The sequence below is a fragment of the Drosophila ananassae genome, chromosome 2L (genome assembly GCF_017639315.1).
Source record: "Drosophila ananassae strain 14024-0371.13 chromosome 2L, ASM1763931v2, whole genome shotgun sequence".
NCBI classification, from domain to species: Eukaryota; Metazoa; Arthropoda; class Insecta; order Diptera; family Drosophilidae; genus Drosophila; species Drosophila ananassae.
Genome location: NC_057927.1, coordinates 24680484 through 24699553, shown reverse-complemented (window position 1 = coordinate 24699553; position 19070 = coordinate 24680484). Strand labels below are relative to the sequence as shown.

At 44.7% G+C, this 19070-nt stretch overlaps 6 protein-coding genes across 8 annotated transcripts; 4 read left to right on the top strand and 2 right to left on the bottom strand.

The window, feature by feature from the left end:
- The first annotated feature begins 694 nt into the window (after positions 1-694).
- On the top strand, positions 695-2816 carry LOC116656597. The gene is made up of 2 exons (XM_032456459.2): positions 695-901; positions 2542-2816. Exons 1-2 carry the CDS (start codon positions 859-861, stop codon positions 2814-2816), a joined length of 318 nt encoding a protein of 105 aa, XP_032312350.1. The 5' UTR covers positions 695-858.
- A 6-nt stretch (positions 2817-2822) lies between these two features.
- LOC6494263 (mediator of RNA polymerase II transcription subunit 15) lies at positions 2823-7511 on the top strand. The gene is made up of 4 exons (XM_032456456.2): positions 2823-2956; positions 3017-4781; positions 4911-5881; positions 5948-7511. The coding sequence occupies exons 1-4, from the start codon at positions 2895-2897 to the stop codon at positions 6033-6035; spliced, it is 2886 nt and encodes a 961-aa protein (XP_032312347.1). The 5' UTR covers positions 2823-2894; the 3' UTR covers positions 6036-7511.
- Positions 7512-8358: 847 nt separating this feature from the next.
- Positions 8359-13805, bottom strand: LOC6494631 (eukaryotic translation initiation factor 2 subunit 3). Of its 3 annotated transcripts, XM_014904599.3 has the most exons (5): positions 13600-13799; positions 12805-12979; positions 9680-9916; positions 8742-9615; positions 8359-8681 (listed from the first exon to the last, which is right to left on the bottom strand). In XM_014904599.3, exons 1-5 carry the CDS (start codon positions 13663-13665, stop codon positions 8606-8608), a joined length of 1428 nt encoding a protein of 475 aa, XP_014760085.1. In that variant the 5' UTR covers positions 13666-13799; the 3' UTR covers positions 8359-8605. The 3 variants fall into 3 exon arrangements, with proteins under 3 accessions (XP_014760085.1, XP_001965946.2, XP_014760086.1); XM_001965910.3 differs by lacking the exons at positions 8359-8681; positions 8742-9615 and having other exon boundaries at positions 9857-12123; positions 13600-13805; XM_014904600.3 differs by lacking the exons at positions 8359-8681; positions 8742-9615; positions 13600-13799 and adding an exon at positions 13080-13263 and having other exon boundaries at positions 9857-12123.
- Positions 13806-13825: 20 nt separating this feature from the next.
- LOC6494274 (protein SET) lies at positions 13826-15648 on the top strand. Its single transcript, XM_001965909.4, has 4 exons — positions 13826-14250; positions 14731-14920; positions 14982-15332; positions 15391-15648. The coding sequence occupies exons 1-4, from the start codon at positions 13981-13983 to the stop codon at positions 15399-15401; spliced, it is 822 nt and encodes a 273-aa protein (XP_001965945.1). The 5' UTR covers positions 13826-13980; the 3' UTR covers positions 15402-15648.
- Positions 15649-15711: 63 nt separating this feature from the next.
- On the top strand, positions 15712-16838 carry LOC6494285 (ATP synthase subunit O, mitochondrial). The gene is made up of 3 exons (XM_001965908.4): positions 15712-15858; positions 16070-16513; positions 16578-16838. The coding sequence occupies exons 1-3, from the start codon at positions 15829-15831 to the stop codon at positions 16731-16733; spliced, it is 630 nt and encodes a 209-aa protein (XP_001965944.1). The 5' UTR covers positions 15712-15828; the 3' UTR covers positions 16734-16838.
- A 5-nt stretch (positions 16839-16843) lies between these two features.
- LOC6494620 lies at positions 16844-18982 on the bottom strand. The gene has a single exon (XM_001965907.3). The coding sequence runs from the start codon at positions 18851-18853 to the stop codon at positions 16883-16885; it is 1971 nt and encodes a 656-aa protein (XP_001965943.2). The 5' UTR covers positions 18854-18982; the 3' UTR covers positions 16844-16882.
- Between the last annotated feature and the right edge of the window lie 88 nt (positions 18983-19070).

Below are 19070 nucleotides of genomic sequence, written 5' to 3'. Positions count from 1 at the left end.
GATTTATGGAGAATCGATCTGCGAATCGTTTAAGGTATTCCGCATAAGAACCGGATGACTATAGGCAAAGATATAGCCATCGCAGGGGACAAATATCCGACCCCATGCATTTTCAACATTTTGAAGGGGACAGCCCCCAAAATTGGTCGAAAAATCTAAAAAATATTTCGCTACTAGGTTTTGATGCAGATTTAAGGAGAATCGATCTGCGAATCGTTTAAGGTATTCCGCATAAGAATCGGATGACTATAGGCAAAGATATAGCTATCGTAGGGGGCCAAATAGCCGACCCCATGCATTTTCAACATTTTGAAGGGGACAGCCCACAAAATTGGTCGAAAAATCTAAAAAATATTTCGCTCCTAGGTTTTGATGCAGATTTAAGGAGAATCGATCTGCGAATCGTTTAAGGTATTCCGCATAAAAATCAGATGACTATTGGAAAAGATATAGCCATCGCAGGGGACAAATAGCCGACCCCATGCATTTTCAACATTTTGAAGGGGACAGCCCACAAAATTTAACAAAAATTCGTGTTTATATTTGATTTTTATGTATGTATACTGAGATTTCTGCTAAATATTTAATAGGAATAATGTCACACCGTAAATCGAAAATTAACGCTTATTTTTAGTTCTACGAAAAATCGCATGCGAGAAGTGGTACCGTTATCGATATATGTGTTCACTGCTATATTCCCGCCCCCATCGAAAGCTAAGGTCACACTGTTTTTCCTTTTGGTATTGCTCGAACGTTCGCAAAAAACTGTTGAAAATACTTGGATGCGAAAGCTTAGTGATAAAATAGAAAAAAATTGAATTATTCGTGAAGTGCTAAGTGCTAACTAACTTGTGCAAAATGTATTTTTTGGCATTGTTAGCGTTTATTGGAAATGCCAAAGGTAAAAACCCCAATGAAAAGGACTGGTGTGAAAAATTTGATACACACACACACACATGCAGTTTCAGACCCAATATCCTTGTTGGCCATAAAGTTGAATTATTTTCAGTGAAAATCTTAAATATACATAAAATACACACTTGTTAAAAGTGAATATATGGATTTTTCGGGCAAAATCAATTTCCATTTGTAGGATTCTAGTGCCTTTTGATAATTGGAAATATGGTCCATGGCCACAGAGTTCAGAATTTATGGGACACGGGGCACACACTCCCACATACACGCAGTGGCGCAGCTTACACCAATACCAGGACACGTTCGCTCTTTTTCTCTCTCTCTGAAACTGAGGAAGAGAGGACGAGAAACAGCATAGAAACTCCTGTGAAAAGGGGGGGCCATAACCGTTATTTGGGTGGGGAAATGGAAATGGCAATATGAAGGAAGTGGCCTGCAAAATTTTACTTTGCTTTCGCTACTATATGTGTATGAGTGTGTGTGTATATGTATGCGTATGTTGAGGGCGGTGGGCGGTTGTTTGGGGGTGTGTGCATATGGTGTTTATTTTTTGCATGTATACTTGCCTCCTCTGTATGGGTGTGTATTGTGTATGTATTTATCGCACACATGCACAAAACCCCCCAACATTTCCAGCATTTCTTCTTTTTCATGCGATTTTTTTTTATTTTTTGCGGGGGCGTTCGTTACGCCTGTTTGTCATTTTAGTTTGTGCGTTTCCTGGCCAGAAATTCGCCTTCCCACACTGTCCACCAAAGTCACCCACTTTCTCCAGGACCTTCTCTTATTGTATCCTTGCTGCACACATAGACGTTTATGTTTTTTGCTGCTTAACATTCAAATGATGCTAAAAATTGGTAAACGCTTTCATTCAATTTCGTTCAAGGGATAAATATTGTAACCCCTTTATCTCTACACCTCGCCACTTGGAGTGTCCTGACAGCACCTGCTGCACTCATTGCATTCCTATGTGTGTGTGTGTGTGTGTGTGAGGGTTTTTGTGGCGCAATGTTAAGTCCGCAAGGCGAAAGTTGGTCAAGTGTGCCAAAATAAAGAATAAACCCAGCATTGAGTATGCATTTGTAGGAGCCTGGTCCAAATACATATAAACATTTATGGGAAAAATTATAATATGCAGTGGGTCTTTGGAGAATACAGAGTTTCCTTTTTTGGAGAAAAAGAAATGCTAAAAAAACTTGACAGAATTCATTCTTTGTAGAAATTTTTAATAAATAAATAAATTCAAATCCCTTTTTTTTCGTTATGTTCATTTAAAATTAGTTATTATCTAATGTAATTTATCATAAATAAATAAATTAAACTGAAAAATTGAAAGTTTTTAAATAAAATTGGCTTAAAAGATTCAATAATCGGTTTATTATGAAGAAAACAGGGTTTATTATAAAAAAATGGGGTTTGTAGGAATAAATATTAAAATAGAAAAAACAAACGTCTAATTTTTGTATTTTTTTTAAAGTATAGACCCTATTTATACCACCTTGTTTATTAAGAGGTAATAAAATTGAGTTATAAGAAAACAGACTACTTAAAACACAATATCCCTGTGTGCCCCAAAAAATAGGCAACAAAAATTTAAATAACCATCCTACTCATAATATTCCTTAGATGGAAACGCGGTGAGCTCTAGCCTCATCCCAGGTGGCCATTGTCGGGACTTTAATGGAAAGCTGTATGAGACTGGCATGCACTATATGCCCGGGCCGGACTCCTGCCGGCTGTGCATCTGCGACAGCGGGCTGCCCAAGGCCTGCAAGATGGTGCTCTGCGAGGCCTTCAGCAAGTGCAAGTCGTTCCAAACGGTGGGCAGCGGCAACAACTGCTGCGAAGTCATCTGCCTGGATGACCAGTTCAGTGACGGGAGCACAGACTTTGGCATTTGACTGGTGGCCAGTGGCATTACGGCCACGCTCTCACTCTCCTTGCTCTTCTTCCTGGTGAATCGGCTGAGGCAGCGCAAGATGCGGGCGCGGGAGAATCGCCAGAATGCCGAGGATCAGCGCAGCATTGTGGGTAGCATTGGGTAAGTGTAGCTTTGGTTATCCTTTCTCTTCCTAATTTTAATCGTTATTGTTCGGTTTAGTTATATTGCCGGTAATATGGGTTATATGGAGGGAAATCTGAGCGCAATTGATTATACATACGGCGCTGGTGCTACTCATTACCCCTTGTGGAAGCCGCACTTTCCACGCGGCGAGGCTCCGCCGCCCTACGAGGAGGCGGTGGCCATTTCCCAGGCAGAAGCTTTGAGCGCCCAGTGCACGGTGGCGTTGCCGGCTAGCTCTCAGCGGACAGTGGCCACTGTCAGTCAACAGCAGCAGGCTCAGGCGCAGATCCAGGCCCAGGTGCAGCAGCAACAGCAGATCCAGCACTTGCAGCAGCACACGCTGCAGTTGCACACTCAGCCGCAGCAACACCATCCGCCCTACGGACAACAGCTGGTGGCGCATGCTCATCCGCATGCGGTCCATCCCCAGTCGAATCAGTACACCCAGAGCACCATTAACATCAACATCAACAGCGGCGGGGTCACTACCATCGCTACCGGAGAGAACCACCAGCCGCCCTATAGCCTCCAGACCGAGCAGCAGCAGCAACAGCTCAGCTTGGAGCATCAGCAGCAACAACAACAGCAACAGCAGCAGCATTTGGTCCAGCCTTCGGTTAATAGTGGTTCCATTTGCTTGCAGGCCATGCCCAAGCCACCGACAAATGCCGAGTGCAGCTACAAGAACTGCCACCTGAATATCAGTGCCAGTGTCACCACTGCAGCGGCGACCTCCAGTCGCAGATCCACTCCGCGGGGATCCCAGGAACTGCTGCATCAACTGCCGCTGCAGAGCCAGCAGCAGCAATATCTCACTGTGGCCGATGTGGAGATAAACGCCAGTGCCAGTGCGGCTAGCTACCATTCCCTGCCAGCTGCCAGTACAGAGCCAATGGCCACGCCCACTCACACCCAGCAACAGCAGCAGCAGGCGCAACACCTACTGGCGCCCGCCATTGAGTTGCTGCAGCCACTGGAGATAGCAACCATTTCGGCAGCTCCATCTTGCAACACTGCCGACTCGGTGACCCAGACCACACAGATGCCTCTGACTGGAGCTCTAAAGAACACCCAGATCGTCCAACAGCAGCAGCAGCAGTACAGCAAAACACCGTCAAGTTCGCGCCGCTATCATCGAACCATTCCAAGGTACTTTGCTGTGGCTGATCCCCTCCAAGTGAAGCCCAAGACGAGTACCTCCGTCGCCTCTGCAACTGAGAAGCCAGCCAGCAAGAAGCCCATGTGCCAGTGTCCCATCCAGCACGTACCGATGTCCTACATGGGCAGTACGGCCAATGCGAATGCCTTTTTGAGCGGAGCTGGAAAACTGTTCGCCACAACCACATCCGGCGGAAGCAGCACCTCCACACCGACCTGTTCCTTGTCACCTGGAACCAGACATGCCGCCACTCTGGCCTACGGACAGCGGGCCAAATCCTCGACAAACCTACAGCAGCAGGCCCAGGATCTGATCATATCATCGTCGACCTTGAGGCGTAGTGGATGTGGTCACGAACCGAAGATCGCCACCATCTCGAAGCAGGTGGGCGACGAGACACATCACGCCCAGACGGGCTCCAATGGAGGCGTCAATGTCTCGGCCATCATTCCACCGCCACCATTGCAGCATCCCGAAGAGATCTCTGCCCCACCGATTGTACTTGGCCGGGTGCAGAAACGATCATCCAGCAGTTCGGCTGAAAGGGCAAGGAGCTCGAGTGGAGGAACTGGCACTGCCAGCGGGACACGGAGTGTATCCAGCGGTGCGGACTCCCTCTCCACCGCGTACTTGAATCGAAAGGTGAGTTCGAAATGTAAGTAATCCCTTTGTGAGAGCTTGACATGGCGGGGAGTGAAATGATTATGATGTTTCATTCTTCCAATTACTTACTCTTTGGAATACTATGAGCTAACTCCCTATTCCTTCCAGGTTGATGCCTACTTGAGTTTGACACAGAAACAGCAGCAACATTTCTATAACCAGCAAACGCAGCAGCAACCAGATCCGAGCAATCCGACATTACCACCGAAACTCTACAAAAGCTTAACGAATTTAAAGAGCGTGACAGCAGGTACGGCAGCCACATCATCCTCCTCCTCATCCGGCAGCGGAAACAACAACGCCAGCGTGGCTGCCATTTACACGCTCAGCAAGCCGACCACCAGCGCCCAGAGGAGCAAGGAGCAGGCACCCACGCTAACACTGCCGCCGGCGAGTCCATCCGCTGGAACCGCTGCCGAAAAGCTGAACAGCGGGAAGATCAACTCTAGCACCTTCTATCCGTTGGCCAACCACGTGACCTACACTCTACCCAAGCACATCGGCGGCAAGGTGTCGCTCAACAGTACCATCAACAGTGTGGTCAGCAAGGTGCCATCGGTGATTAGTATACCTCCTGTGGAGAACAACAATACCACGGGCACAGCGGCATCGGTAGCATCTCAGACTCCGGGGAAAAGCACAACACTGCCGAAAATATTGCGTGTTAAGAGTGGAGCTGCAGCAGGAACAGCTCTAGCTATCGCCCACTGCCAGATGCCCACCTACCCGCTGAATCCGGGCAAGACCAGCTCCAGCGGGAGATCGCCGAGCAAGCAGTTGCAGCTCCCGGTCTGCACTACTTCCAAGAACTGTCAGAATCCCAAGGAGCACTTCCTGCCGAACGATACCAGTCTGGACGATGATTACTTGAGCGAGTGCGAGAACTGCAAAATAGCACAGAGTGCCAAGTACTACTTGGACGCGGAGATGTTGTCCGGAAACAGCGGTGGTGGCTCCTCCATGACGCCCCAGGAGACAATGACTCTGCAACGTAAATCACTGGAAGAAACCAAAGATGAGCCTCAGGAGAGTTACTATCGCTCCTCCCACACCCTGCCCAGCAATGCCAAGAAGCATGGGTTAGTATTGGAACATCAAGTAGCTACTAGACTAGACTTAACTAATATCTTTAACTTTCATTTTAGAGCTAATAGTAAAAACAACAACCGAGAGTCTTGGCAGTTCTCAACCATTCCTGCAGCTAGTTCGTCGGATGAAGATGTCAATGAATGAGATTTAAGCCATTTTCTTTAAGGTGCCCGAGGAGCATCCTAAAGAAAACGCAGGCTCCAAAACCCCCAAAACACCTCCAAATCACTTGAATCTCAATCTCAAGTAGATGAAACTTAGATTACCCAACTGATTGCTGCTGCAATTGTGTGGCGAATAGAGAGATCCTGTAAATAGGCATATAAAAAAAAAAAAAAAAAAAAAATGAAGTAATTTAAATAACGAATAATTGTCATTATTGATTGTCATATATATGTAGCCAGTAATCAAGCGATTGTTAGTTATAGAGACATGATATTCAACCGACAGTTAAGCACTTGTATATCTCTGTATGTATGTAATTGAATCTGTATTATACGATAAGCTAAGACGAGTTAGGCCAGACAACAAATCAATTATAATCAATGAATTATGAAGGTATTCGGTATTAGCGGAACTGTTGAATATTTACCATAAATACTTATTATATGTATATGAAATTGATCATTGAGATGAAGTCGAACGAACCCTACTGCCATCTGCCACTTTTGCCAACGTTAAATGTCAATAATTGTGTATGCATGTATGTATGTAATATCTTATAATTGAATGTGTGTAATTGAACCCTCTATAATATAGTATAAGTATGGACGCTGACCAAAATTCAAGGTATTCCCCCTGCTGCTCATTCCGAGATGCACAAAAATCGCACATAAGAACTCTAGGATATATAATTGTCAAAATGCATAAACTACTATATAATAATACTATATATAAACGGAAAATAGTATACAAAGTTGAACATCATTATTGAAACATTCCATCGCCGCTTAAATCAAATACACATTTCTTTCCCCTTTATCTGTACGATTTAAAATTTAAACTACGAAGTGTTTAGGCAGTAAGATAGTGAGGGGTGTTTGTATAGACATTGGACGGTTTCTTGATCGATAACGAAGGACTTGCTAGAAGATGGTAGCAGCTTTCGTTTGCTAGACAGTCTAATGCCAAGGATACTCGAATTGATTATACAGGTAGATGATCAGCTCCCTGCAGGGGAGGTATTTTGATTTAATCAATTTGCAAAAGTTAGTCGTAGTCGTAAGCCGGATGTTATTAAAGAAACAAAATATTAGTGAAAGCTTAACTTAGACGATGGCCAAAGAGATACCTAAGAAGGATGTACTGTAATTAAAACTGCACTTATTTCCCCTAGTCTTAGTTTCAACTTTAGAGAAAAAATTGTCTTCTGGCCCCCGCTCAAGGACACAAACTGGTCCTGCATTTGGTTGTAAGTGATCTCTTAGACCTGAAAAACTGAATTGTGTTCAACGGATGCTCAAATAGCTAAATACCGCATAAGAGTGAATTGTAATTTTGATTTATATTTTATTTTTTCAATTATGCTATTTGTACTTTCAACGAAGACTCTGTTATTAAATGCTCAAAGCGCGTACTGATCCCAAAAAAAAAACCCTAGGGGGAGGTGGTTTAGCAAAACGGATATACAAGTATTACACAAATTACTCAATAGTATTAAATAAAAAAATCAAACGTTTTTCAATACAACTTATTAGTGAGTCATTTATCAAAATTTAGTTTCAACTAATCAATGATCAGCAAAACTAAAAACAATGTAAATCACGGCTAAGTACGAATTTTTATTCAATAAGCTAAAATTAACTACTAAAATCGAAATCTCAAGAAACCAAATATAAATTTAAAAACCAAAATATACTTGGTAATAGTAGATTAATATTAACAACAAAATATTAAAAAAAAAATACATTAAAATAAATTAGTGTGCGATAGTTAAAACAAATTTATCAAATCGAAAAAAAAAACCAAACCGTTTCAAAAAATTATTCAACACCATTGATGTTTCAAAAAAGATCATGAGATTTGTAAGGATAATTGCTTAAAAATAAAAAAAAAACAAAACAAAAAAACTAAATATTACGAGTATCAATGTGTTATTGAAAAAAACATCGTATTGTAACTATTTAAATTTAATTGAACTAAAACGTGGAAAAATAAAATTGGTCTATAATGAAAAATATATCGAGTTTTTTTTAGGTTAGGACTTTTGTGGGCGGCTGTCATTTATCGATTTTTATCGATAACCATTATCCTTTTCCCTCCCGAATAAAAAATTTCATTATTGTGGTAATTGTAAAAAATGCAATACAATTTTTTGTTTGTTGTTTTTTGTTTCTTTTGTATTTAAATCATAAAAACAATTTTACGATGTATCAGATTTGCTTTTGTTTTGTATATGTATGGTGTATAGCCTATTAGTTGTTTCTTGTAATGCCTGATTATGCTATAGATGCAAAACACATGTAAGCGAAATGAATAATTCCATTTTATATACATACTTGAAAGCAAAATTAAATAAACTAATTTATGTATGTATTTTGTTGCAGCTTTTTTTCTGTAGTATCTGTTCGTTTCAGTTTACTTGATCAATGGACACCGTGGCAGAAGTACGAGGAGGAGTTGTTGGAGGAGGAGGAGCTAGATCAAGAAGGCCTAATTGATGGATGCTGCTACTGCAATCGCTTACGTTCACAAACAATCTGATCCCTATTTTCCTACTTCTTCGTGGGTTTACTGTCCAGAACCGGTGTGATTGTCTTTCCTCCGAAGATCTGGCCCCAACCAATTAAACTGTAACAAGATATTATTAGTTTTTATAATAAAATTAATCAAAAATCGATGTTAACTTACCGCCAATGGTTCTCCACACGCCTGCTGAGGGCGATCTTCTCTCCCTTCTCCGTACACACCGGCGTCGTGAGCACAATCTTGGCCAGATCACCCTTGGTGGCCGATATACGCCCTCCGGTGCTCAAGGATCCAATGTTCACCAGCAGGATCTCGTTCTTCTGCAGCTTCTCCACGCGCGCACCCTTCTTGTCGCCATCCGTACGGACGCCGAGCAGACGTCGCAGAAGGTAGTACGAAATTTCGAGCTCCTGGTAGATGTCCGGCAGCTGGCCAACGGCACCCAGCACCTGACCGACCAGACGATCGGCACGGCATAGCGTTGGATCGATCTTGGTACCAACACCGATCAGGCCACCGGGCACGGCGTACTGCAGCTCATTCTGTTCGGCAAACAGCGAGACGATGCGCGAGAAGATTGGTCGGCAGGTGATGTTGCCATCGCTGTCCTTGGTAACCACACCAGGACGAACTTCGATTTCCTGGCCCACTTTCAGGACACCGCTCAGAATGGAGCCACCGGCAACACCGCCCTTCAAATCCGCAACCTCACATCCGGGCTTGTTCACGTCGAAGGATCGGATGACAATCAATCGAGGCGGGGCATTAAAGTCGCGATGCGGCACAGGAATCTTGTTCACAATGTACTCGCAAAGCACATCGATATTATACTTGAGCTGCGCGGATATCGGTATAATCGGTGCACCCTCGGCGACAGTTCCTTGCACGAACTTGGTGATCTCCTCGTACTGCTCCTTCGCCTGACTCTCTTTGATTAGATCGATCTTATTCTGCAGGATAAGGATCTGTTTCAGTTTCATAATCTCAATGGCAGCCAAATGCTCAGAGGTTTGAGGTTGTGGACAGGATTCATTGCCTGTTAAGGGGGGGGCGAAAATATTAATATATAGTCAGAAAGATATAGTACTTAGGTTACTTACCAGCAATAAGGAGTAGGGCGGCGTCCATCACAGCGGCACCGTTCAACATAGTTGCCATGAGAATGTCGTGACCGGGGCAATCGACAAAGCTGACGTGACGCACAAGCCTGAAGTTGCCGGAGCAGGCGGGACGAGTGCAGGGCAAGCTGTCGTCCTTGCTGGACGCATCCGAAACGAAACTGGCCGGTCGCGGGCACTTGGGGTTGTCGCACTTATAGATTTTGGCATTGGCGTATCCTGAAATCGTGAGGACAACAATTAACAAACAATATTTCCCATTTTGGCCTTACGCTATTTTATTTATAATTAAGTATTAAATAATTACATAAAAAAATATTAAGTCTAAAGTGTATGAAGATGCTTCAATCGTTTTCCCAGCTATATGGATATGGAACTTTAAGGACTTTAAGGAAAAACAAAGACTTATAGTTGTCAAAATATGAATGTTTATTGTGAAATTATTAATAGTCAAGTAATGATACAATTAACAGCACATCGTAAACGTGGCTTAAACACACTTATTACCTAAATTCAATAATAATCAAAATGAAGTACGTGAAATCTCGTGTAAAATTTACAGGAAATCGTCTTAACTAATAAACTAGTAGAGTCTGCTATATAATTAAAAGTCGCAAGCGGGCAGTGCAAACAATATACAAATAAATTATTAAAATGTATGCCAATACCTTGGTCATAATGTTTGCTTATAAACTATTTAAGAAATGCAAAAAAAAATAGAATGCTTCATAAAACTCGGAAAAAAAATTTACTCTAAAACAGGACCTTCCGACAATTTTCTGCCCCGCAACGACACTCGACCCGCACCGCCGTCGATAGGTTCTCATAGGGCAGGTCCTCGTTATCCGCACGGATGTAGTCGAAGCTCAGCTCCTCGCCAGCCTTGATCGGTCGCAGAGTGAAGAAGACGAGGTGGGGCAGCGCCACATTTAAATGCTCGATCCAGCAGGGAAAGACCGCCAGATTGGGGTCACACGAGTGGTTGATAAAGTGCGATATGTTGCCATAATTGGCCGCATCGATTGTGTACTCGCTTTCCTGCGCGGTATTGTAGTCCAAGTCGAAGAGATACGTCCGTCCCCGGTCGTCGTAGGCCTTGCCCCGCTCATTGGCCTCGTCGCTGGTGATTATCTCGCCGATGTACTCGCAGACAAATTCTCCCTTGCGCAGAGCTTGCGGAGTTTTCACGCCCCATCCGCTGCCGTTGCTAGTCTTGAACAACACCAGAGGTACCTGGCGTCCGTGCTGCACCAGCCGGTTGGAGCAAGTGGCGTCGCAGGCGCATCGGCTATTGCACTCGTATATGGCACTTCCAGGACGCAATCGGAGGCGTCGTGTGCTCCGTTCGTAGGCGAAGAGTTCACCGGCCATGCGGGCACAGCACTTTGTGGACGCGGTACACTCTTCCACTCCGTTCTCATCCAGGCACTTGCACCCCACCAGACCGTCCTCCGGCTGGGGCACACCCTCGCAAATGATGTTCTTTTGAATGTAAGTAAAGCTGCTGTCTATGGTGTCCAGATCGACATTATTCTCGACTCGGATGGGCGGCGATGGCTTCTCCACACAGTTCATTGCCTCCTCGAACTTGGCGAGATCAGATAGCTGCTGGCGACGCGCAAAATGACACCTCTTGAGCTGCATAGATCGGAGAGCCCGTTCGCCGATCTTCTGCGGCTCCCTTTGGCTCCTACTACTTGCCGCCCTGTACTGGGCCAAAAGGATTAGGTCTATCTGGAGTGGCAGGGCTTCGTAGGCATCCACCTCGGCCACCTTTATGTTTTCCATCAACGGTAAGTCCTCCAGCTGCTCCTCCAGTTCGCTGGTTATCTGGGCAATGTACTTCTCGTAGAGCTGGAGCTGCCGGTCCACAAACTCCTCGAGTTGAGCGCAATCTGCAACATTCTCGTAACTTTCCCACGTGTTGTTGCTGGCATCGTAGCCGAGCCATTTAACAAAGAAAACCGGCTTGAACTGAACCACCTCGACTACTTCGATGCGCTCGACAACATATTCGCCTTTCGGTGGCTTCTTCACCACCAGTCCCTGATTGTTCTTCGATCTCTTGGCGCTTGCTGTTGAGGTGTACTGGGCCCCACTACTGCGACGACGCTTCAGGCTAGTGGAGGAGACGGAGGATCCTTTGTGTGACGAGTGTGTGGTGTCGTGGTCTTCGCATCCAATGGCACTACCATAGCCGCTGCTGTGGCTCGGACTGAGAGAGGTTTGGCTGCTGCTGCGACGATTCGTCCTTTTGTCGGTGGCGTGGCCTGGTGGGGGGGCTGGCATGGAGCAGAGGCGTCGCAGGCGGCTGTGGCGTCGTCTCTCGGCTAGGTGCCGCAGACGTGATAGCTGCTGGATATCGTACTGCTGGCGGTAGTGCTTTGATTTCAACAATTTTTGGATTTTCTTTTCGCTTAAGCGTTCTGCAAATGACAATTTTGTTATGTTTTTTGAATCGCGGATTTTGGACGTTGGGGTTGTGTGTGGTTTTTTGTGGACGCGTCGCAAACGAAGTAAACGAAAAAACCCGGCCGAAAATGGGAAAAAGAAGAAAAAGATGTGCAATTAATTAAATTGCTGGATTATCAATTGTATCAATCAAAATAAATAATGATTTCAAGACTAAGCATACAGAAAGAAGAGATTCTTAATAAAAGACTTTTATTTATTTTTTATTTTAGTTTTTTATTCTACTAAGGCGACGACACACCTTGAAAGACAAGGCAACGCATTCTAATCCAGCAATTTAAGTACAAAAGAATACAGTAGTGAACGAACTAATTAATGTCATTCGCAGAACACTTTTTTTTTGTTTCCAGCAGCAGCGACAGAAAGCTCTTAGATGGAGTTGCAGTGCTCCACTATGTGCCGTCGCCAGTACAGGGTTAAATAAATGGGGGAAACTCATGAGCACAGGAGGAACTAGCTTCGGTGATCCGAAGATCATGCGGGAGAGCAGGTATACACCTTCCCACCGGCCAAATACTAGATAAATATTAGAAGACATAGGATGCTGGGAAAGACGGCTAACTTAGAATTTAATTACAGATACACACAAGTAACGACTATTATGAATGAATGCATATGTGGGAAGGACCACTTACCGAGCTTGATTGTGATGTTCCGCTCCAGCTCGTTTTTAAAACGCACCGTTTGTACGCCCGAGATGGCCTTCACCACCGTCGATTTACCGTGGGCTACATGACCGATGGTGCCAATGTTGATGGTGGCCTGCCGCGAGATCACCTCCGGTGAGAGGGGCGTTAAGTTGCCAATCTCCTGCAAGTACAAAATGAGCATAGAGTTAGTTATTGTATCTTTTTTCCTCCAGTAAGTAATTTAACATATAATTTGGTAATAAACAGCAGAGTTTATTTACCAACGCCACGCCTCCCGCGTTAACTCCCCGCCTTAAACGCATGAGTCTGTGTACGTTCGGGTGTGTATAGGAAAGCCGTGAATTTTGAGGTTAGAATGCGAGCTGAATTGCATCAGCCGGAGATAGATGGCAACAGTTGAGCCGACCTACTTAAACTGAGCATCCAGAAAGGCCTCACTGCCTACCTACATACATATGCAGCTCATATGCACAGCAGAACACCTGGGAAAACCACCTACGGCCAAAATTTTGCGCCACGTGCTGCATTTTCAGAGGGATTTAGGGACACACAACAATATGTTGTTTGGCCAGCCAATGGCTATGGAAAAAGAGTACTGCTCTCGAATCATGAAGGATTTGAGGGCCAGAAAAATATGGCCCGGCTTGCTGGGCGCGTCCTTGCCCTTCGCGCCCCGCTGTCTTCCTGAGAAGCGGCACTAGAATGACGACGCGTACACTTTCACACACGGAAGAAGAAAAAAACAGGCGTCGTCCGGCAATGATCTTTTCGGGTGCTTACCAAGTTGCTGAGATCCTGCTTCTGCAGGTTTCTGTTAACACCGATTTGAGCTTCAGCGGTGGCCATGTTTTTAATGTTTTTAAAAACGATGCGTATATAAAATTATAAAATTAATTTTCAGCTATTGCAGCTCGGCATCAAGTCTCGTACGCGCGTGTTGTAAAGGGCCGAATACGCGTCCAGTGTTGACCAACCACCGCAGTCTCTGCTATCGATAGCTGCCGCATCGGTAAGAAGAGCAAAGTACTTATCGCTTCACTTCCTTCTCTAGCACCGCAACGCAAGTGAGATATTAAAAATCCGCTTCTGCTCAACTGTACCGCCGTTTTTTGGTAAATATCTCGTCAAGTACACCGGAAAAGCGCCGAAGAGCAGAGCAGAATGTCGAGCGTGCCAAAGCGAGCCAAACTGGACGGCGCCCCCGCCGATGGAAACACAGCGGCCTCAGCATCCGCCGCCGCCGGCAACAACGAGGAGGAGTCGGAGGCGCTGGAGCAGATCGATGCCTGCCAGAATGAGATCGACGCGCTAAACGAGAAGGCCAGCGAAGAGATCCTCAAGGTGGAACAGAAATACAACAAGCTAAGGAAACCCTGCTATGAGAAGCGTAGCGAGCTGGTCAAGCGCATCCCCAACTTCTGGGTGACCTCGGTGAGTATTGGTAGTCCATCTTGGTTTCGGGCCATGATTTGCATTTCCCGGAACATACAGAGCTGACTTATCGAAAGTCTCTCCCACAGCCCTATACCCCTATTTTGCAAGGCTTGAAAATTTAATTGATTTTATCCTAAACACACATGCACAGCAAATTTTTCTCTATTCGAAAATTTTTTTTCCTTTTTCATCTGCTGCGATGCCGCTTTTTCTCCCCCTTTTTCGCATTTTCCAAGCAAAGCGTGTGCGAGTTATCGATATTTGGTCTGCAAAAGGCGCACTAATTCCTACAACACCCATTTAAACCAAGTTAAAATACATTTTTATAATCCACCAAATTAAATTTAATGAGTAAATTGTCGTCTTTAGAAACCATACAAAAATTTTATGTCCCATCGATAGGGTTGTTTATACTGCAGAGTGCTTCCGATTAGGCCTTTCCACATTAGCGTGCTAATTTAACTTCCACCTTTGCAGTTCATCAACCACCCGCAAGTGTCTGGCATTCTGGACGAGGAGGAGGAAGAGTGCCTGCACGCTCTTAACAAATTGGAGGTGGAGGAGTTTGAGGACATTAAATCTGGCTACCGTATCAACTTCCACTTTGACGAGAATCCTTACTTTGAAAACAAGGTCCTCACCAAAGAGTTCCACCTTAATTCCGCGGGTAAATACTTTAAAAGCAATGTTGTATACTATGTTACTGATCATAAAATACAATTTTTTAGCTGCTTCCGAAAATGGTGATTGGCCTGCATCTACAAGCACACCTATCAACTGGAAGGAGGGTAAAAACCTGCTCAAACAACTGCTGACGAAACCTTATGTTAACAAGAAGAAGCGTCATTCTGAGTACAAGACCTTCTTCGACTGGTTTTCGGACAATACCGATCCCGTAAACGACGAGATCGCAGAACTGATAAAGGACGACCTTTGGCCAAATCCACTGCAGTATTATCTGGTACCTGATATTGAGGTGGAGCCCGAGGACGAAGAGGACAACGACGACAACGAAGAAGAAACTTTCGAAGACGAGGATGGTGAGGACGGCGAAGGTGACGAAGACGATGAGGATGACGGTAATTATTATATTCTATATGATAATCCATATTTTATTAACTTTAAAATATCTTGTAGATGACAAGTAAACTATCAGTAGCAGGCGCATAACTGCAACTTACTCCCAACCGAATGCCCAAAGTGTTTCCAACCACTTGCAACTATAGTTCACCGGGTGGTTATGCAGCTTACACATATTCACATCCATTTCAGACAGTTTTAGGTTTCGCTTTAAGTAAAAAGTCATACGTATTTTCAACGAAATGCAAAAAGTGAACCAACATAAAAGAATTTTTAAGCAAAAAATAAAAAAAAAGACGTAAATCGAAGCTTCAATTCTGTGTATTGTTTTATTTAAAAGTAATATATAAATAGTAATATTTAAATAGTGGTTTTGTAACAATCGATAGTGTGCACTCAGCCCTATTTATCGGTATATCGGTGTAATCGAAATTTGTTCTGAGCGTTGTAACCCTGGTCTCAGCTGCGATTTCTAGCTGAAATTTTTTTGGAACGATGGCCTCCGTTAACAGATTGGCAATTTTGGTAAGAATATGGCAAATAATTCAATGGAATTGGGTTTAAACATAGCCGTGCAAGCACCTTGCAATTGCGGTAAGAAAGATAGTTCCCGTGGCTTCTTGGCATGCCGTTTGGAATTATCTAACGCATTTTTCTTGGTTATGTAATTTTTGCCCACTTTAACCCACACAACTATTTTTTGTTATTATTTATATACATTCGAAATCTTCCACAGAGCCGCGCTCTCAGCTCCGCTGCTACCCAGCAGACGGTGAAGCCGCCAGTCCAGGTGTTCGGATTGGAGGGTCGCTATGCCAGCGCCTTGTACTCGGCCGCATCGAAGCTGAACCAGCTGGATCAGGTGGAGAAGGATCTTACTGCCTTGCAGGCCACCATTAAGGGTGACAAGAAGCTGCGCGAGTATGTGACCAGCCCCATCATCAACAAGAAGGTCATGGCCACCGCTCTGAAGGAAGCTTCACAGAAGCTGAGCTTCGCCCCGGCCACCGGCAATCTGCTGGGTCTTCTGGCCGACAACGGTCGCCTCAAGAAGTTGGACACCGTGATCAGCGCCTACAAGACCATCATGGCTGCCCACCGTGGTGAGGTCGTCTGCGAGGTGGTCACCGCCAAGCCATTGGATGCCTCCCAGAACAAGCAGCTCGAGGCGGCCCTCAAGGTGACAAATTTGATACAACTTCTTACAAAATACGTGTAATTAACAAAAACTTCCTATTCTTTAGTCTTTCCTGAAGGGCAACCAGTCCCTGAAGATCACCTCCCGTGTGGATCCCAGCATCATTGGTGGTCTGATCGTTTCCATTGGAGACAAGTACGTGGACATGAGCATTGCCAGCAAGGTGAAGCTGTACACAGATGTCATTCAGTCAGCTGCCTAGACGATAGGATTAGCTATTGATTATTGGATGTTTCAAACTAAAAGTTTGATATTGGAGTTCGAGCGGTAATTGCGAATAAACCACACCTTTCCCTTAGAAAAATAACGAAATGGTTATGGACTTTATTTAATGGAATCTATTGTAAATTGTCACCCCTTGAAAGGTGCATTATCGTTGCATTGCAATTCGGCCACCTTTGCCTGGATGGTCTGCTGCAACGCATTGTGCTGCTGCAGTAGAGTTTCCAGCTCATTGATGCGTACTCTCTGCTGTTCCAGTACCTTAGTGTAGTTCGATGCTGCATCGGCGTCGTTCCAGTTTTTACCCAATTCAGGAATTCCTTTTTGCGCGTCTTTGCACCACATGGATGGCTGTTTCTGCCCTCCTCCAAACTGATAACTAAACGATTCCGGTTCCGGTGGACACCCGCACAAGTTGGTATTCTCTGGTTGGCAAGCTTCCAATTCATTATCCTCCAGTACCAAAACATTTGCGCTATCTTCCTTCTCATTATTCTCATTTGCATTTTCTTTTGGATCCGATGTTGCCGCACGGCACACTCGGTAGCTGGGCAAGTCTACCGGGGGAAAGTCAGCCCGTTCGTCGCAATCCGTCAAGTCCGACTCCTGTACGAGGATCTCGGGAGCCGGAGCTGACGGAAGAAACGTATTTGGACAGCAGCACGAGTCGAAGTCATTCCGGGAGCCAGGCATTAGAAGAACATTGATGGCGTTTGTCTTTTGCGGCCTAGTGGCTGCGTAACCGGGAAAACCCCTTGTCTGCCCAAAACTGGACCCAAAACCTAATGAGGTGGAAGGAGCTTGTCCACATAACCCACACATGCAAGTTGGGGTAGGTGTTTGGCAGCTGCATTCGGCCTGGCCGGGAACTTCTGGATTCCGCATGCCCCACGGTACTTGGATTTCTTTGTTATTATTATTTTTATCTTTGGGCTGAAGGAATATGCACACCTGACAGCTTTTGGTTCTGTGTGGTTCCTGGCCATTTGGAGGAGCAAACTGCATTTGGTTTTGCCTTTGAGAGTTGTGAAAGGTCTGCATTTGTTGGCCAAGACTTTGAGGAACATTATGGGGAACATTTTGGGGAATTCTCATTCTAGGTTGTGGACCTCTGAAGGGCATCTGGTTGTTTTCACTGGGTGTCGTTTCATTGCAGCTGCAGGCGCAAGTACAGGTGTTCTGTCCAGGTTCCCTTTGAGTATAGGACTCGTTTGATTTAACGTTTGCCTTCCGGCTGCGCTTCGGTGAAGACCTTTTGCCATCTGCTCTGTTACCTTTCGACGAGGACTTCGCCGACAACGGTTTGGAATCCTGAGATTGCGATTTGGGCAAATTAACAGTTTGCATGCCATTGCATTTGCATATTATGCTTCTAGCTTGGGCTTGAATCTCCTCGATGGCTCTGGAGTTTGTGGGATATGGACAGCCACAGGGTCGGTTAAATGGTAGACCTTTTGGAGCAGACTTTTCCCCGGTGGCCATTTTTTGGTCGTCGTTTTTCCGTTGGCCACCTTCCGCGTTATCCGGCTGTTTCTTGGAGTTGGGAAGAACCTGTTTCCCTTTAGAGTTCCCTTTAGAGCTCCCTTTAGAAGAGCTAGAAGAGTCCATCGGCTGAAGCAATATGGGAGGAGTGTTTTTGGCCGTCATTGCTCTATTACAGGGACCACCATTATCGCACGTACAATTTATTTTGTTTTCTATTTGTTGATTTTCTGAGCTTTTTTCACCTAGGAGAAATATTTCCGTAGGAGAGGAAAATTTAATGTTGGGTCGTCGGTCAATCGAACTTCGGCTTCTAGAACCTCGAGGAGGCATGCCACCGCAGCTTCTTTTTTTGGAATTATCCAGATCCGAGGAGGACGACTCCACCACGTCCAAATGGGAGGAGCAAACGCAGCCGTGGCGACATAACGATTCTGGCTCCACATTAACAGAACTCATGTTGACCAGGCTCTGCCAGCGACGCGCCTCCGTGAGATTGCGCGGATAGACAAAATGATCACTAGGCTCCTGACCACAGATTATACAACGACGATGCATTTTCAAGGGGACAACAATAATGGTGGGACGTGAACGATCAAATTTTGAATTTAGTTTCATTGGTGTGCATGTTCCACAACATTTTATAAAATGATTGAATTTTCACCTTAAAACTAAAAAAGGTTTTAAAAAAGTTCAAAATTTAACCATTTTTGAGAACTGTGGTTCAGATTTATGATGCCATTATATTTCACACTGAAAAGAAACACTCAAAACTAAATGTGAGAAAATTTGAATCGAAAACTTTATTGTGAAGCTCTAAAAACGGTTTTTTAAA

Coding starts and splice junctions, on each gene's coding strand:
- LOC116656597 (XM_032456459.2), top strand. CDS start 859: ATGTATTTTTTGGCATTGTTAGCGTTTATTGGAAATGCCAAAG. Junction 902..2,541: donor GTTTATTGGAAATGCCAAAG/GTAAAAACCCCA, acceptor AATATTCCTTAG/ATGGAAACGCGGTGAGCTCT.
- LOC6494263 (XM_032456456.2), top strand. CDS start 2,895: ATGCGGGCGCGGGAGAATCGCCAGAATGCCGAGGATCAGCGCAGCATT. Junction 2,957..3,016: donor AGCATTGTGGGTAGCATTGG/GTAAGTGTAGCT, acceptor TGTTCGGTTTAG/TTATATTGCCGGTAATATGG. Junction 4,782..4,910: donor CCGCGTACTTGAATCGAAAG/GTGAGTTCGAAA, acceptor TATTCCTTCCAG/GTTGATGCCTACTTGAGTTT.
- LOC6494631 (XM_001965910.3), bottom strand. CDS start 13,665: ATGGCCACCGCTGAAGCTCAAATCGGTGTTAACAGAAACCTGCAGAAG. Junction 12,980..13,599: donor AGCAGGATCTCAGCAACTTG/GTAAGCACCCGA, acceptor TTGTACTTGCAG/GAGATTGGCAACTTAACGCC. Junction 12,124..12,804: donor GAACATCACAATCAAGCTCG/GTAAGTGGTCCT, acceptor TGTCATTTGCAG/AACGCTTAAGCGAAAAGAAA.
- LOC6494274 (XM_001965909.4), top strand. CDS start 13,981: ATGTCGAGCGTGCCAAAGCGAGCCAAACTGGACGGCGCCCCCGCCGAT. Junction 14,251..14,730: donor CCAACTTCTGGGTGACCTCG/GTGAGTATTGGT, acceptor CCACCTTTGCAG/TTCATCAACCACCCGCAAGT. Junction 14,921..14,981: donor GTTCCACCTTAATTCCGCGG/GTAAATACTTTA, acceptor ACAATTTTTTAG/CTGCTTCCGAAAATGGTGAT.
- LOC6494285 (XM_001965908.4), top strand. CDS start 15,829: ATGGCCTCCGTTAACAGATTGGCAATTTTG. Junction 15,859..16,069: donor TTAACAGATTGGCAATTTTG/GTAAGAATATGG, acceptor AATCTTCCACAG/AGCCGCGCTCTCAGCTCCGC. Junction 16,514..16,577: donor AGCTCGAGGCGGCCCTCAAG/GTGACAAATTTG, acceptor CCTATTCTTTAG/TCTTTCCTGAAGGGCAACCA.
- LOC6494620 (XM_001965907.3), bottom strand. CDS start 18,853: ATGAAACTAAATTCAAAATTTGATCGTTCACGTCCCACCATTATTGTT.